The 17372-nt window shown below is 44.8% G+C and overlaps 1 protein-coding gene across 7 annotated transcripts in view; it reads left to right on the top strand.

Moving 5' to 3' along the window:
* LOC143299475 (phospholipid-transporting ATPase ABCA3-like) overlaps positions 1–17372 on the top strand; it is an 80343-nt gene that overhangs the window by 60371 nt on the left and 2600 nt on the right. For 6 of the 7 annotated variants that reach the window (XM_076612699.1, XM_076612702.1, XM_076612700.1 and 3 more), the window contains 6 exons: positions 4108–4347; positions 5338–5532; positions 6054–6346; positions 14169–14356; positions 15787–15957; positions 16869–17109. In XM_076612699.1, the coding sequence (XP_076468814.1) occupies positions 4108–4347; positions 5338–5532; positions 6054–6346; positions 14169–14356; positions 15787–15957; positions 16869–17109 (1328 nt within the window). The remainder of the gene's footprint in view (positions 1–4107; positions 4348–5337; positions 5533–6053; positions 6347–14168; positions 14357–15786; positions 15958–16868; positions 17110–17372) is intronic. The other variant, XM_076612704.1, reaches the window with a different exon arrangement.

Below are 17372 nucleotides of genomic sequence, written 5' to 3' on the forward strand. Positions count from 1 at the left end.
GTGACTTTCTGGCCTGCCTCTTCTAAACAGCTGCAGCAGTCCTGTTGGCCTCGCACAACTTGGCGCCTTTGTGCACAGCAGCGCGCCATTTGTCACGGTCCACTGCAGATTCCTCCCAGGAGTCAGGATTGATATCAAACGCTTTCAGAGAGACTTTCAAAGTATCTCTGAAGCGCTTCTTCTGACCTCTGTGTGATCTCTTCCCTTGTTGCAGCTCGCCATAGGAGAGCCTTTTGGGCAGCCGATGGTCTGGCATGCGCGCCACGTGTCCAGCCCAGCGAAGCTGGGACTGCATCAGGATGGTGAAGATGCTAGGAAGGGTGGCTTTTGCAAGCACCTCTGTGTCTGGGGTCCTTTCTTGCCACTTGATGTTCAGTAGCTTCCTGAGGCATGTTGTGTGGAAGTGGTTGAGCTTCTTGGCGTGTCGTTGGTACACTGTCCAAGTTTCGCAGGCGTACAGTAGTGTGGGGAGAACTACTGCTCTGTAGACCTTTAGCTTGGTCTCAAGACCAATGCCTCTTCTGTTCCAGACATTTGCATAGAGTCTACCAAAGGTTGCGCTTGTTCTTGCAATCCTGACGTTCACATCATCGTCGATGGTTGCATTTCATGACAGTGTGCTGCCAAGGTATGTGAACCGCTCCACCGCACTGAGTCTCTGACTGTTGACTGTGATGTTGGGCTCAACATGGGGTTTCCCTGGGGCTGGCTGATGGAGAACTTCAGTTTTTCTCGTGCTGATGGTAAGGCCGAAGTTCCTGCTGGCAGTGGCAAACTTGTCGACGCTGAGTTGCATGTCAGCTTCAGATCCAGCGTTGAGGGCACAATCATCAGCAAACAAAAAGTCTCTGATGATGTCTGTCATGACCTTGGTTTTTGCTTGAAGCCTTCTGAGGTTAAACAGCTTGCCATCTGTTCTGTACTTTAGGCTGATTCCAACATCGCCATCTCTGAAGGCATCAGTAAGCATTGCAGAGAACATGAGGCTGAACAGTGTTGGAGCCAGGATGCAGCCTTGCTTGACACCATTTGTGACTGGAAAAGGAGCCAATGTTTCGCCATTGTCCTGGACTTGAGCCTGCATGCCTTCATGGAATTGGCTGACCAAGGAAATAGATTTCCGAGGGCATCCGTACTTGGCCATGATCTTCCACAGTCCCTCTCTACTCACGGTGTCGAAGGCCCTAGTGAGGTCGACATAGGTGGAGAACAGATCGGCATTTTGCTCCTGACATTTCTCTTGCAGCTGCCTTGCAGCAAACACCATGTCGGTGGTTCCGCGCTCTTTCCGGAATCCACATTGGCTCTCAGGCAAATGACCTTGGTCAAGGTGTGCTGTGAGGCGGTTTAGTAGGATCCTGGCAAGTATCTTGCCTGCGATGGAGAGCAAGGAAATGCCCCGATGGTTATCACAGGCTTGCCGGTTCCCCTTTCACTTGTACAAGTGAATGATAGATGCATCTTTGAAATCCTGGGGGATCGTCTCTTCTTTCCACATGAGTGAGTACAGCTGATGGAGCTTCTCAGTCAGCACAGTGCCTCCATCCTTGTAGACCTCTGCTGGTATGGAGTCTGAGCCAGGTGCTTTGCCACTGGATAGCAGACACATTGCTTTCTGGGTCTCAAGAAGTATTGGCGGATTGTCCAGTGCTTCGTTGATGGGGACTTGTGGGAGACGGTCTATGGCTTCATCATTTATGGAGGAAGGGCGATTTAAGACACTGTCGAAGTGCTCAGCCCAGCGTTCGAGAATTTTCTCCTTCTCAGTGATCAAGGTATTCCCATCTGCACTGAGGAGGGGGGATGATCCTGAGGATGTGGGGCCGTAGACTTCTTTTAAGGCATCATAGAACCTCTTCATATCGTGCCTGTCAGCATATCCCTGGATCTCATCAGCTTTGTCACTCAGCCACTTATCCTGCATCTGACGTAACTTTTGCTGAACAGTCCTGCGGATGGCATTGTACGCATCCTTTTTTGATGTGGACTTTGGGTTGCTCAGGTAGGCTTGATGCAGATGGCGTTTCTCATCCAGAAGCTGCTTGATTTCATCACAGTTTTCATCAAACCAGTCTTTGTGCTTTCTGGTCATGGGTCCCAGGGTCTCTGAAGCTGTACTATAGATCAGCTCGCGCAGGGTCCTCCAGTCAGACTCCACATTCTGGTTGTCCAGAGAGGCGGACGATCTTCCAGCAGCTCCACAAAGGTCTGTTTGATGGTGATGTTTTTCAGCTTTGCAATGTTGAGCCGTTTTAGAGCCTTCTGGCCTTGGGGGTGTCTCTTGGGTTGGATTCGAATATTCAGCTTTGAGACTACAAGGTGATGGTCTGTCCAACACTCGGCGCTGCACATGGTCTTTGTCACACGTACATCTTGCCCATCCCTTTTCCTGACGATGACATAATCAATGAGATGCCAATGCTTTGAGCAAGGGTGCATCCAAGACGTACTGTTACGGGTAGGGAGGCAGAAAAATGTGTTGGTTATCAGCAGTTCGTGCTCTGCACAGGTCTGAAGCAAAAGCAATCCATTTGGGTTGCAGTGGCCCATGCCGTGCTTTCCAATCACTCCATCCCAGGAGATGTAGTCAGAGCCAACTCTAGCATTGAAGTCCCCAAGAATGATGAGCTTGTCTGCTTTCGGGATAGCAGCAATGACAGAGTGAAGGTCCTCATAGAACTTCGCCTTCACTTCATCCGGGTTGGTCATGGTTGGGGCGTAGGCACTGACAATGGTGAGGTGCTTCTGGCCAGATGCCAGTGGGAGTTTCATGATCATAGGCCTATCGTTGACTCCCTTTGGGATTCCAGCTAGCTTGCTGACAAGTGCTGTTTTTACTGCAAAACCAGCGCCAGCCTCACGCCGCTCTTCGCTTCCTCGTCCACGCCAGAAGGTGTAACCAGATCCCCGTTCATAGAGCTCGCCTTTGCCTGCAAGGCGAGTCTCACTCAAGGCTGCGATGTCATGTTGTATCTTGCAAGTTCGGATGCAAAAAGTGCTGTTCTCCTTTGGGGTCTGTCCGTGTCATCTCTGTCCAGGAGAGTCCTTATGTTCCAAGTACCAATGGTGAGAGGAACGATCCTTGTTTTTTTCTTTTCTTTCTCTTTGTTTCGACCACTGATGTAGGGTCCCTGCCAGCCGCGGTATGCTGGCCAGGGTGATATGGAGCCGGCAATTTTTAGGGCACCTTTTCTAGCCCCTTCCTCATGCCAGGGAGGTGAGCAGTGCATTCCTAAAGAGGGCTGCTCAGACAGCTGCCGAGCTCCATCGCTGCTCCTGTCGATGAAGAACGACCCTATGGCCTGAGCTGCCTGTGTGCAGGTCTGCGGCTGCGACTGCCAGTGTACCCACACCTGTCGTTTCGTCACTCGCCCGTCGCTACAGGACTTGGGGGTGATGAAAGGATAAAGGATGAATGGTCATTAAGGATGACTGATGACTTGCGCGATGAGTTGTTTAAAGTGAAGAGGAGTTGCGCAACGTTGACCTCACTCTCTCGTCCGGGTTCACCAATTTCCAGTGGCAAGACCAAGTCGAGATGACTGGAGGATGCAGTGGATGACCAAGATATCCTTTTGGTGTCTCATCTTGCTTTCTGCACTCCACAGTGCATTGCTGTAACCGACTTCCTCTCCGTTGAACCAATAGGTTTCTTCCCCAGATTCTGCCGGATCCAGACTTCGCATGCATGGGTAGACACACCCTGGGGGCCAACTGCGTGTGGCATGCACACAGCACGGTGGAGCTAGATGGCCGTCAGTGGCTCTCCTGAGCCGATGCCCTTTTATGGATCTCGTTTTTAATTCCATAAGGGTGTCTAGCCACCTGCCTCACCAGTCCCGGAAGGCAGCGGTGGGAGTGCCGGTTTAGTCGCTGGCAACCTGACCCTGAACAGGTTGTACTGGATTACAGGTTACCAGTAGCAGATCTAATGACCTGACCTGACTGTAACAAATATGTACGCATGCACTCAAGGCCTGACTAGTGCACTGGGTCATGCTGCTGTCTGGCATCTGCCTATATAGCATATGTGGTGCAGCACATATAAGTTTGTCCAAATGTGGTAGAGCCTCCTTGAGAAAGTGAAAGTGAAACTGGACTGTGCAGGTCTGTTCACCATGATGGCGATGACCATTCTAAGGGCTCCATCCATTGGCCTAAAGGACTTTGTTGAGACACTGGACTTGGTGTTCATGGTACTGTTCCCCCACTACTCTCTGGGCATAGGATTCAGCAATATGTACGTCAACCATGAGAACAGAGAGTACTGCATTAATGGACCCATAAAACCGCCGAACACCTGCCAGGCTTTCAAGTTGAAGAAAGAAAACAACCCTTGCTGCAAAGGTGAGCGCTGGTGTTGGTGTGGCAAGCGCTGCTATCATTTTTATTCTCATACTCACCTGTCCCATGTGAATAGGACTAGCTTTGTTTGGACAGAATATTAACTTTCTCAACAACAAAACCAACTCATGCTTTCAAAGTGAGCACTGGTGTCGGGGTGTGAAAATCATGGCCATCTTTGTTTTTGTCATCATGCTCACATGTTGAGACTGAATAGGGTTGAGCTAAGGCCCACACATGTCGAAGGGGAAAAATAGGTCACTCTTCAATGATTATCACACTGTTTATCTTACTGTAGAAGGTGTTTACAGTGTTTGTCTTACTGTAGACATTGTCACTCAACCCCACTGTAGATGTTGTTTGTCTCATTGTAGACATCACTCTGACTTATTGTAGATATTGTCACACTGTTTTACTGTAGACATTGTCACACTGTCTTACTGTAGACATTGTTACACTGTTTGTCTCACTGTATTGTCACACTGTCTTACTGTAGACATTGTTACACTGTTTGTCTCACTGTATTGTCACACTGTCTTACTGTAGACACTGTTACACTGTCTTACTGTATTGTCACACTGTCTTACTGTAGACACTGTTACACTGTCTTACTGTATTGTCACACTATCTTACTGTAGACATTGTTACACTGTTTTTCTTACTGTAGATGTTACACTGTCTTACTGTAGAAGTTGTCACAGTTTGTCTCACTGTGCGTGTGGTTATACTGTTTACTACAGGCATTGTCAAACTGTTATACTGTAGATGTCACTCAGTCGTACTGTAGACTGTACTACACAGGCTTGTGTTCCCTGTTCAGATGTAACCACTCATCCTTTAAATCACTCACTATGTAACATGTAGTAGCTCTTATCACGTTTTACCTTACATTCTTGTTCTTGTTGGCAAGGTGAGTTCACTACCTCCCTCTTTTTCTGTTTGTTTAAACTTCCAACTGCCAGCTATGAGTAGCTTGCTTTTATTTGATGGCAGGCATTTGTGGGAAATCATGCACGCCCTTTGAGGACAACTACCTGTCGTGGGAGTACCCAGGCATTGGGCGCAACATAGTGTTCATGGCCTTGCAGTGTGCAGTCTTCTTCGTGCTGACACTGGCCATCGACTATCAGCTGCCAAAGAAGCTGGTCTACCTGTGCCATTGCATGGCCTGCCAGTGCCGGAATGCAGGTGAGATAAAGGGGGACTGACAAGTTTACATGATGCAATTGGGTGAGAGAAAAGCAAAGTGTTTTTTGGTGTGTGTGTGTCTGTTTTATTAAGTATCTACTGTTCTGAGTGAGTAAAGTGAGCAATAATGCATAACCATGAAAAATGTGCAAAAATGCATAATCACGAGTCAAAGAAATCTCCTGCACACATATACTCTCGCACTCTCTCTTACACACACACGTACGCACATTCACACTCTGTCACACACATACACACGTGCACAGACAAACAGATGCACACACACACACACACGTTCACACTCTGTCATGCACACACATGCACGCACACACACACACACTCTCTCATGTACACACACACACACGAATGCGCACACAGACCCACACACACACAATGCCAGTAAAACAGTATGGATAATGGAGCAAAGTAAGAACAAAATCTTCAAAATGGTGATCAGTATAGAACTCCAGTGGAAACAGGCTCAGGGAGTCTATCCAGTCACATTTTGTACTTGATTCCAGATGAGGACAGTGCATCGTCAGAGGACAGAGACGTGGCAGTGGAGAAACAGAGGGTGGACAGTGGTGGAGCGGATGGGGACACCCTGGTGTTGAACCGGCTGTACAAACAGTACGGCAAGTTTGTGGCCGTTAACCACATCTCGGTTGGCATTCCGGAGCAGGAATGCTTTGGTTTGCTGGGGCAGAACGGTGCCGGCAAAACCACCACCTTCAAGATGCTGACCGGTGATGTCATGGTGACTGACGGCGACGCCTCTGTCTGGCAGCACAGCGTCAAGTCCGACATTAGAGCGGTTTGTGATGGTGTTGAGTGTTTGAGTCACTGATTTCATTATTAATGTCATTATTACTGTTACTATTATTATCATAGTTGATACTCATACAGTGCCCGGTCAGAGACAAAACTCTGATGATGGAGTCTCCCATCAGACTGACGGATGAGTAGGCAGGCAGGCTTATCGGTTGGTGTGTGTCCCCATATGGGAGAAGAAGCCGATTCTGGATGCGCAGCACTTCCCACAGGTGTTGCAAGGTAAAGCGTCTCCAGAAGTTGAGCCCTGCTTCTTTCGCTCACGCTTCTCCTTAATGGCCAGCGTTCTCTTGTTTTCAAACGTCTTTATGCCACTAGAGCACAGCATCCTCCAGTGAGAGCGGTCAAGGGCATCAGTTTCCCATGAAGCGATGTCTGTGTCACAGGCTTTGAGGTTTGTCTTCAAGGTGTCCTTAAAGTGCTTGCAGGGTCTTCCAAGTTCGCAGTGACCTTCCTTCAGCTGGCCATACAAAAGCATCTTCGGGATCCTGCTGTCTGTCATGCGGACAATGTGTCCTGTCCAGCATAGCTGGCACTGGATCAGCAGGCTTTCGATGCTGGGCAGGCCGCTCCTCTCTAGGACCTGGAGGTTGGAGACCCTGTCTTGCCACTTTATGCCGAGGATCTTTCGTAGGCATCTCTGGTGGAATTGCTCAAGTTGTTGAATGTGACGGTGATATGTCGTCCATGTTTCACAGCAGTACAACAAGGTGGTCAGCACAACAGCTCTGTAGGTTTTGATTTTGGTGCTGAGCCTGATGCCTTTGTTGTTCCACAGCCTGTTGGTGAGTCTGCCAAAGGTGGAGCTGGCCTTGGCGATGCGCAGCGTCACTTTTGCATCAAGGGCTCTGTTGCTGCATAGGGTGCTGCCCAGGTAGCAAAACTCGACTGACTTGATCTCTGTGTCATCGATCTTGATTGCTTGTGGGGGGGGAGGCACTGGCGTTCTGTGAGCTAGCTGGTTGGTACATGGACTCGGTCTTGCTGAGGCGGATGGTGAGTCCAAAGCGCCTGCAGGAGGTTGAGAACCTGTCCATAATGAACTGCATGTCATCATGGGTGTGTGCAGCAAACACATGTCACATGTTCCCCTGCCTGAGCGGAAGCTGCACTATGTTTCAGGGATGACTGTTCTGGAGACATGGTCAACCAGTCTGTTCAGTATGATGCGGGCAAAGATCTTGCCGGCGATGCAGAGGAGAGAGATTCCCTGGTGGTTATCGCAGGATGTTTTGTCTCCCTTGAAGCATCCTTGAAATCCTGGGGGACCTCCCCTCTCTCACAGATAGACTGGAACAGGGTGGTCAGCTTGTCTGTCAGCACCTCGCCTCCATACTTATAGATGTCAGCCTGGATTCCATCTACTCCTGGTGCTTTTCCTGACGTTGTCAGCTTCAGGGCTTTCCGAGTCTTGGCCTTGGTGGGAGGGGCAGCTAGTGAGTCATTGACTGGTAGCTGTGGGAGGGCTGCAATTACCTCGTCAGATACGGACAAATCCCTGTTTAGGAGGGTGTTGAAGTGCTCTGCCCAGCGGGCAAGGATGTCTTTCTTGTCTGTCAGGAGGGTGGTTTGGTGCAAGGCTCGGACACGGTTGATCCTGTGACTCTCGGCCCATACAGAGCTCGGAGACCATCATGGAAGTTCTTCATGTCATGAAGATCAGCAGTGGACTGAAGCTCTTCGGATTTTCTCTCCCACCAGGTGTTCTTCATCTCACGTGGCCTCTTCTGTACGAGTTGCTTGGTTTGCAAGAGCTGGTTCTTCTTCTTCTGGCAGTCTTTATCGGAAATGTGATCCTGATGCCTTATATGCAGTGCGTTCAGGAACTTGGAGATTCCAGATTCGTTCTCGTCAAATCAGTCTTTGTGGCTCCTCTGTACAAAGCCGAGTGTGTCAGCTGCTGCTGTGTACACAGCCATCTCTAAAGGTGCTCCATACTTCTTCTACATCAGTCGAGCTGCTTTGATTTGATGCTGCAGCATGTCCTTGGTGATAGGGAGGCGGTGGATGTTCAGCTTCCTAGGGGGTTCCTGCCTGGCTGGTTGGAGCTTGCATGCAAGTCTGATGTTCATCTTGCTGCGTGCCAGGCGATGGTCCAACCAACAGACTGCTCCTCTCATGAAGCATGTAATGGAAACATTGCCTCTGTCCCTCTGCCGGACAATCACATAGTCCAGCATGTGCCATTGCTTGGAGCAGGGGTGCATCCATGTGTTCTTGTATTTGTCCGCTTGTTGGAAGAGGGTGTTGGTGATAGTCAGCCCATGCTGCGCGCAGAGTGAGAACAAAAGCAGTCCGTTGGAGTTGCACTTGCCAGTGCCGTGCTGTCCTAGGACTTTTGGCCACGATGAGAAGTCCACGCCAACGCGGGCATTGAAATCCCCAAGGATGACCAGCCTGTCCTTTCGGTCTACCGCTGAAATGGTGCGGCTGAGCTCCTCGTAGAAAGCTGCTTTGATGTCATCAGGGTTGGTCATCGTTGAGGCATAGCAGCTGATGACTGTGGAGAAGCGATCCTCGGACAACTTCATATGCAGGTCACCAGCCTATCGTTTATCCCACATGGAAGGCTGTCAAGCTGTCGTGCAAGTTTGGTTTGTATGGCAAAGCCCACGCCTGAGGTTCTTGGGGTGCCATCTGGCTTTCCAGTGCAGTAGAAGATGTAGCCCCCTCCAACTTCCTCCAGCTGGGTATCACCGGCAAACCTGGTTTCGCTCAGGGCTGCTATGTCCACATGGTAGCGATCAAGCATTCTAGCAGTGAGTGCTGTGCGCCTTCCTGGTCTGTCATCTCTGTCCAAAAGGGTGTGAACAGTCCAGGCACCCAGAGCCAGGGCATGACTCCTGGTTCTTTTCTTCTGCCTGTCCCCGTTACCACTTCTCCATTGCTGCAGGGCTTGGGAAAGCTGGGTGTTGAAGGGCTGGCTCGTCGGTGACGTTTTTTTTTTAGTGAGGAGGAGTTGTGCAGTCCCTTCCCCACTCTCTCGCCTACCGATGCTCACAGTCCCACAGGTGCAGATACTGCCATGTGTAGGACGGCCTCAGCAGGTGCAGTTTTTTTCTTCGGAGTTCCATCTCGTAGGAGGACTTCCAGCCGAGGATAAAAGCTCCCCCTGCCCTTTGGTTATCCTCTTCCGCCTTCACAGCCATTGGGAAAGGTTTCCTCCTCCGCCTGGTCCGTCATTGGGAGACTTTACATGCGGCAGGTAGTAATGGGTTACATGGTACCAGTAGCAAGGGCTATGCCCCTGACCTGACATGTGACAAAACTCTAAGCGCTTTAAAAACACAGTCATTTGCATAACAGGCTGCTTACCAAGGTAGAGCCAACAGCTGCCTGTAGGCACTGATCATCTGCTGCCTGTGTCATTCAGTCAGGCCTGTCACATGTAAGCACACACATATCACAGATATGTATATATATTTGAGTGAATGTTTCTCCGGGTAAGAATTTTGCCAGTGACAGATCTCTTGTTCCCATGGGTTCTTTTATGTGTGGTAAGTGGATGCTGCACATGGGACCTCAGTTTATCATCTCTTCCATATGACTAGTGTCGAGACCATAACTCAAGACCTCTTGGAGTGGGGAGAAAATTCTGGAAAGCATGGATTGGATCCGCACCCTCAGATTGTCTCACTTCTTAGGTGGGCTCTGTGTTCTGTTGACACATAGACTTTGTGGTGATTGTTTCTTTTATTTCTGTCTTTTTAGCAGGCAGGAGACTACCTGTATTTACATCTGTTTGTGGTGTTTACACTCATGGGTTGGAACTTGAATTTGGTTTTGAACCTTGAGTTCATGAAGCCATGTCAGCTCAACATGGAACCGACAGTGTAGGTTGTGACAGGTGAATAGGAATCAAACACACATGTGCATGCTCTCACATAAACACACATACAGGTATTTAAACACACACACACACACACTAGCACAATCACACAGACACACACACACACACACACACACACACACATGCTCGCATATATATATATATACTCACACACATTAGGTAAACACCCACACACAAGGAGCATTAGTTGCAGTATCACATTCCAAGATAAATAGCATTTATTTAAACACACACACACACACACACACACACACACACACACACACACACACATGGCAGAATAACACGTGTCCCAGACAATCCAAGTCATAGAGCAACTGCCATAGATCTTACTTTAATCTCACCAGATCTGGCACCAATATGTGACTGGCATACACTGAATGACACTCTTAATAGTGATCATTTGCCTATAATCACAAGACTTGAATCAAAAATATCTCAGTCGATAGATCCAATTGAGGATAAGATTCCAAAATATAATTACAGACTTGCGAACGGGGATAAATTCAAAAGTTTACTTTCATCGTTTCAAATTAACAACATAAACGATACAGACGTCAACAGTTTATATTCGATATTTACAAATGCAGTCATCACCGCTGCAAAATGAATCTATTCCAAAGTTCAAATCGGTTAAAGATCATAAGCACTCTGGTGCAGCAAAGAAAGAAAAGAAGTAAAAAAAAATTCAAAATATACATAAATGTACAATCCCCCCAAGATCATTTAGAGATGAAAAAAGCTAAAAATAAAGCAAATAGTGTTAACGCACAAGCAGACAGGCAGTACTGGTCATCTTTCTGCACAAATGAAGTTTTCAATCACAAAGATATGCAAAATGTATGGGAAAAACTAAAAACAATGAAAAATGGAATATATTTACCACAATGCCCTATTAAACTGGACCATAAAGATCTACTTTCAAATATTGAAAAGGCAGAGGTTTTTGCTGACATGTTTGGTAATCATAGTAGAAACACTGGTTTGTCAGAAGAAAGTAGAAAGTATAGAGAAAGCCAAGAGAAAAATGAAGCATACCAAGGTTCATCATCTATATATAGATAGTGAAATAACACTAGATGAAATAAAGGAATGTGTCTCAAATCTCGGCAGCAAAAAAATCAGTTGGTTTAGACGGAATTTCAAATGAAATGTTGACATTTGCCTTAAAGAAATGTTCGCCTGGTGGTGACATTCCTCTTGTATGGAAACACTCAATCGTTGTCCCAATACACAAACAGGGCAAACACAGAACAGATAAAAACAGTTATTGACCAATTGCCTTAACATCGCATGTATGCAAACTAATGGAAAAAATTGTTTTAAAAAGACTTGTTCATTATTGTGAGAAGCATAGCGTAATACCTATGAACCAAGCTGGCTTTAGAAAAGTTAGATCCTCTACAGAACATCTAGCCAAACTGACTACACAGGTAAAGCAACAGTTTGCAAGGCGAAAAAACGTACTAGCGACTTTTTTAATGTGAAAAAAGCATACGACCAAGTGTGGCATGCTCGACTTTTATATAAACTGAAAAATATCGGTATCACAGGTAATATGTATGATTATATTTGAAGTTTTTTATCAGATAGATTTATACAAGTAAGAATAGGAAATACCTACTCAAACCCCAAACAGTTACACATGGGGTTACCACAAGGATCTGTAATTTCGCCGATTTTATTTAATATATTATTAGCAGATCTACCTAACAAACTAGCTAAAGATACAGTCTTGGTTCAATTTGCTGATGATATTTGTTTATGGATGAAGGTGACAATGAAAAATAAAATGCCTACTAGGACACTGAATTACACAAAGAAAATATACCAGTGGGAACTTGATAAAATCAGCAACTTTATGACAGAAAACAGTTTATCATTGTCCTTAGAAAAAACAAATATGATGCTGTTTAATACAGGATCAGACCCAGAAAAGCTCCCTGTGTTTACAATAAATGGTATTATCATCAGGTATACACTGTCTGTTAATTTTTTTTTAGTCTATCTTTCTTCAAAACTTCCGTGGAATTACCATATTGACTATATATTAAAATAAAGCAAGGAAAGGTCTAAATTTCCTTCAGATAATTTGTAAACAGTACTGGGGGCAAGATACCAAAGCATTAATATCTCTCGCTACCTCCCTCGTGCGTTCACGCTTGACATACGCTTAAGAAGTATTTTTCAGTGGTCCACTGCATTTGTTAAAGAAGCTGTAAAGCATTGATTGTAAGGCATATAAACTCGCTCTTGGTGTGCCCATTCTTTCATCAAATTTAGGAACTTACAGAGAAGCAGGTGTTTTATCTCTTGATGAACAAAGGAAGGCTTCAGCTGCGAAATTCGTTATCAAAAAAAAGAAAAAGATTTTGCTAAAAGAGCTAAGATGATACAATCTATGACATCCATTAATACATTTGCATCAGATATCATATGTCATTAGTGCCACGGAAACAAAAGACAAGCAAATTGCAAAAATACCTACTTTTTCACCAGTCCCTGAATGGGAGCAGTGTAAAGCTACCTTTGACATAGATTATACAGATCTATCCAAGAACCAGTCACCATTTCTGTTAAAACCTGAAGTACTCTCCCATATAGAAAATCAATATTCAAATTATCTAAAAATAGACACAGATGGATCTGTTCTAGAAGATGGTAAACCAGGAGCGGCTTTTGTAATTCTTTCATTCAGAATAGAAAAATTATACTATATTGGTAGACAATATTCCATTTTCACAGCTGAACTTATAGCCATACTTATGGCCTTAAATTATATTTCAGACATTCCAAAAACTGTATGTGAGATTTTATAATGTGTAGACTTGAAGTCAGTGTTTCAAACCATAGAATCTCCAAATTCAAAGAAGCGAATTCAGATGACAGTGGAAATAAAAATCACAAGTCTAATGTATAGAATTCGTTTGAATGCCTTTTGTACAAAATTTTCTAAAAATATAAAATGTATGTGCGGTAAGCAAATAACTGGAAACCATCTACTCATTCATTGTCCTAGCATAAGACAGTTAATTCCAAAAGATGTAGTAGATAACTTGTTTACCAATATTCCATCAGCCACTGAAAAGATTTTGAATGATTATTCATTGCTTAGAATGTTTTCGGAAATTTTAAACTCCAGTCCAGTTGGTATCCTCCTTTGATGTATTCTAATTAATGTCGCTATTTATATTTGCATTGTTGTAAGTTAATACTTTTTGATATGCATACATATATTCTCCTTCCAGGGACACCTCATTCATTACACACCACAATCTCTTTAGCCTTTAATTTCTTATAATGTACTTTTTCTCTACTACATAAGATGAACACTTTCTTACACTAATATACACATGTATTCCCTTTCCTTTATCAACTACTTTTCTCCTTTCCGTCTAATAACACTTATAGTGAATAGATGTTAAACTGAAGAAGAAAACACACACATACACACACACATGCGCTCACATATACATACTCACACACGTTAGATAAACTTAGATAAACACCCCCACACAAGGAGCATTAGTTGCAGTATCACATTCCAAGATAAATAGCATTTCTTCATCCATTAATGAAATAGATTATCTATTTACTGATTTTTAGAATTTCATATTTATGTGTGTGTTATTCCAGTTATCAATTTGCTTATTCTTCTGATGTATTATTTAAATACATTATTATTATTATTATTATTTGTAGTAGTAGTAGTAGTAGCACCCAACACAGACAGTCAAAAGCCCTCTTGGCTGGGAGAGTGGGTATGTAACTTGGGCAAGTCACCTTCCACGCTAATCATATTCTAGCCCGGATAGCCGGTACAGCAGTTGCCACATCTGCTGTTCTGCTGGCCCTTGTCGGACACGACTGACTATCATACATCATTTTTACCTGAGGACCAGCTGGTGTTGGAAGTAGTCCTGGAAGCAGACTCGACAGGTGCAGAGTGTTGCAGGTACAAGCCAACATGGGGTACTGCCCGCAGTTTGACGCTTTGATCGACCAGATGACGGGCAGGGATACGCTGGTCATGTACGCACGCATGAGGGGCGTTCCCTCCTCTGACATCAAACGCATCGTTGACAACCTCATCAGCCTGCTTATGCTGGAGCCCCATGCCGACAAAATGACCATGCACTACAGGTTGGTCTTCCCTACTCTGTGTTTGTGTGCTCATTTTTTTCAAAGCAGACATGGTATAGTGTATATGGATCAATCCACATGTTTTGACACCTCCTTGAAACTGGAAATGAAACTGCGTGTGTCCAGTGGTCTGTTTACCTCTCACCATTACTCCCAAATCAGTAGGTTTCTTTCTTTTTTTTTTCTCCTTTTTGTTTTATACACGTTCACTATTTTTGTTTCTCTTGTTTGTATTTTCCAGTTTCAGTATGTGATTTACACCACTTCCCCTCTCCCGTCCCCACCTCCCAGAACATGATATGAAACTCAGTAAGGTGTTATTGTTTTCTTTAATTTGTATGTCATTCAGAAGTATCTGTCTTTTTTTTTTTTGCAAAGTGTGTGTGTGTGTGAGTGTGTGTGAATGTTTGTGAGTGTGTGTTTATGCACATGCACACATATGTGTGTGTGTTGACATGTGTGCACATGAAATTGAATGGGTGAAAGGGGGATGTCATGAGTACCATAAAGCTTGTTCTTTTCCAGTTCTTCTTTTGAGTGTTCACCTTCATTTTTTGTGTGTGCATTCCTGTTGGGAGGAGGTACCATGGCAGAATGGGTGAGGCGCTTGACTTGTGATTCAGTGTTCAGCAGTGAGATGTTTTAACATGCTGTAGTTTGTCTCTCCAGTGTTCAGCAGTGAGACCCCTTTAACATGCTGTGGTGTCTGTCCAGTGAGACCCCTTTACAATGGTGAAAGGAGAGGATTGGGCCTCGCCTCCCTGTACCAAGCCCTAGACACTGTGGATATGAATTCACTGCCTTCCTGTACCAAGCCCTAGGCACTGTGGATATGAATTCACTGCCTTCCTGTACCAAGCCCTAGGCACTGTGGATAGGAATTCACTGCCTTCCTGTACCAAGCCCTAGACACTGTGGATATGAATTCACTGCCTTTTAATACCAAGCCCTGGGCATTGTGGATATGAATTCACTGCCTTCCTGTACCAAGCCCTAGGCACTGTGGATATGAATTCACTGCCCCAGTGGCTGGCTGTAAAAGGCATGGGCCCTTTAAACTGAACCTTCCTTTGAGTCTCAACATTCATTTTTTTGCACACTTTCCTGCTCAGACTGTCTGCCCTTACCTTGCTTGGCAACATTGCCATGGTTTCCTCTTGTTCAGATTCCTCTGTGAAGAATAATCCATGCCAAAAATAACAAATAGTAAAGAGTGATAACTCTCTCCATTACACAAGGTACACAACTTCAAGTCAGTGATTCTTACGCTAAAATGCCAAAAATACTTTATCCTAGAATAGAAAGGTTTTGAGGTCTGAGCTCCTGTTTAGCTTTCACTGTGTTAATAATCCATGCCTAAAATACTTTATCCTAGAATAGAAAGGTTTGAGGTCTGAGCTCCTGTTTAACTTTCACTGTGTTGCTGACAGTGGAGGCAACAAGCGCAAGCTGAGCATGGGCATAGCGTTGGTGGGGGGCCCAGCGGTCATCTTGCTGGATGAGCCGTCAACTGGAATCGACCCTGCTGCCCGACGCCATCTGTGGAACGTGCTGTCTGAGGTTCGAGACAGTGGACGAACTCTGGTTCTCACCTCCCACAGGTGTGTGGGACACTGTGTATTTTGTGGAGGTGTTCTGAATGTGTTGATGGTCATGTTTATCAGTATGTTGAGTTTTGCCACCATCATCATCATCATCATCTTCTTCACTACCATCATTATCATCATCGTCATTACACCAACAGTGATCATTATCATGTTTATCAGTATACTGAATTTCGTCACCATCATCATCAACATCACCATCATTATCATCATCGTCACACCAACAGTATCTTCACCATACTTATCAATATGCTTATTATTTGTCACATCATCACTGTCATTATTATCATCATTATCATCATCATCATCATCACCATCATCATCACACCAACAATGATTATCATCATGTTTATAATACGCTGAGTTTTGTCACCATCATCACCACTATTGTCACACCAACAATGATTATCATCATGTTTATTAATATGCTGAGTTTTGTCACCATCATCACCGTTATCATCACACCAACAATGATTATCATCATGTTTATTGATAGGCTGAGTTTTGTCACCATCATAACCATTATCATCACACCAACAAGAAACAATCATCATGTTTATTAATACGCTGAGTTTTGTCACCATTATCACCATGATCATTACACCAACAATGATTATCATCATGTTTATTGATATTCTGAGTTTTGTCACCATCATCACCATTATCATCACACCAGCAATGATTATCATCATGTTTATTTATATGTTGAGTTTTGTCACCATCATCATCACACCAACAATGATTATCATCATGTTTATTAATATGCTGAATTTTGTCACCATCATCATCACACCAACAATAATTATCATCATGTTTATTAATATGCTGAGTTTTGTCACCATCATCATCACACCAACAATGATTATCTATCATCACACCAACAATGATGATGTGAACACTGTCCTCAGCATGGAGGAGTGTGAAGCGCTGTGTACCCGCATTGCCATCATGGTGAATGGAGAGTTCAAGTGTCTGGGCAGCCCCCAGCACCTCAAGTCCAAGTTTGGCCAGGGCTACACTCTGGTGGTCAAGATGGCCACAGATGACAATGGTCAGTTGGTGTCCAAAGAGCCACTGGTATCTGCCATCTTCAGCAAGTTCCCTGGCACTCAGAAGTTTGACGATCATCAGGGTTACGTGCATTTTCAGGCAAGTGTCATTGGGGAGGAGCGGGGAGTTGATGGGCGAGGTGGATGTGGGTATGGCTGTGTGTATATCTGGGTGGATGTGAGTGTGGTTGTATGTGTGTGTGTGTGTGCATACATGTGTTGTTAATGTATGCGTATATGTGCTTGGGAAAGTGTATGGCTCTGGTAATTAATGTGTAAGTTTGTGAAGACAAATTAAGGAATATACATCTATTCTTGTATTTGTAATATGTATGTGTTGTCTGTACTTTTTTGTTCTTTTCT

Source organism: Babylonia areolata, chromosome 25, assembly GCF_041734735.1.
Source record: "Babylonia areolata isolate BAREFJ2019XMU chromosome 25, ASM4173473v1, whole genome shotgun sequence".
NCBI lineage: Eukaryota > Metazoa > Mollusca > Gastropoda > Neogastropoda > Buccinidae > Babylonia > Babylonia areolata.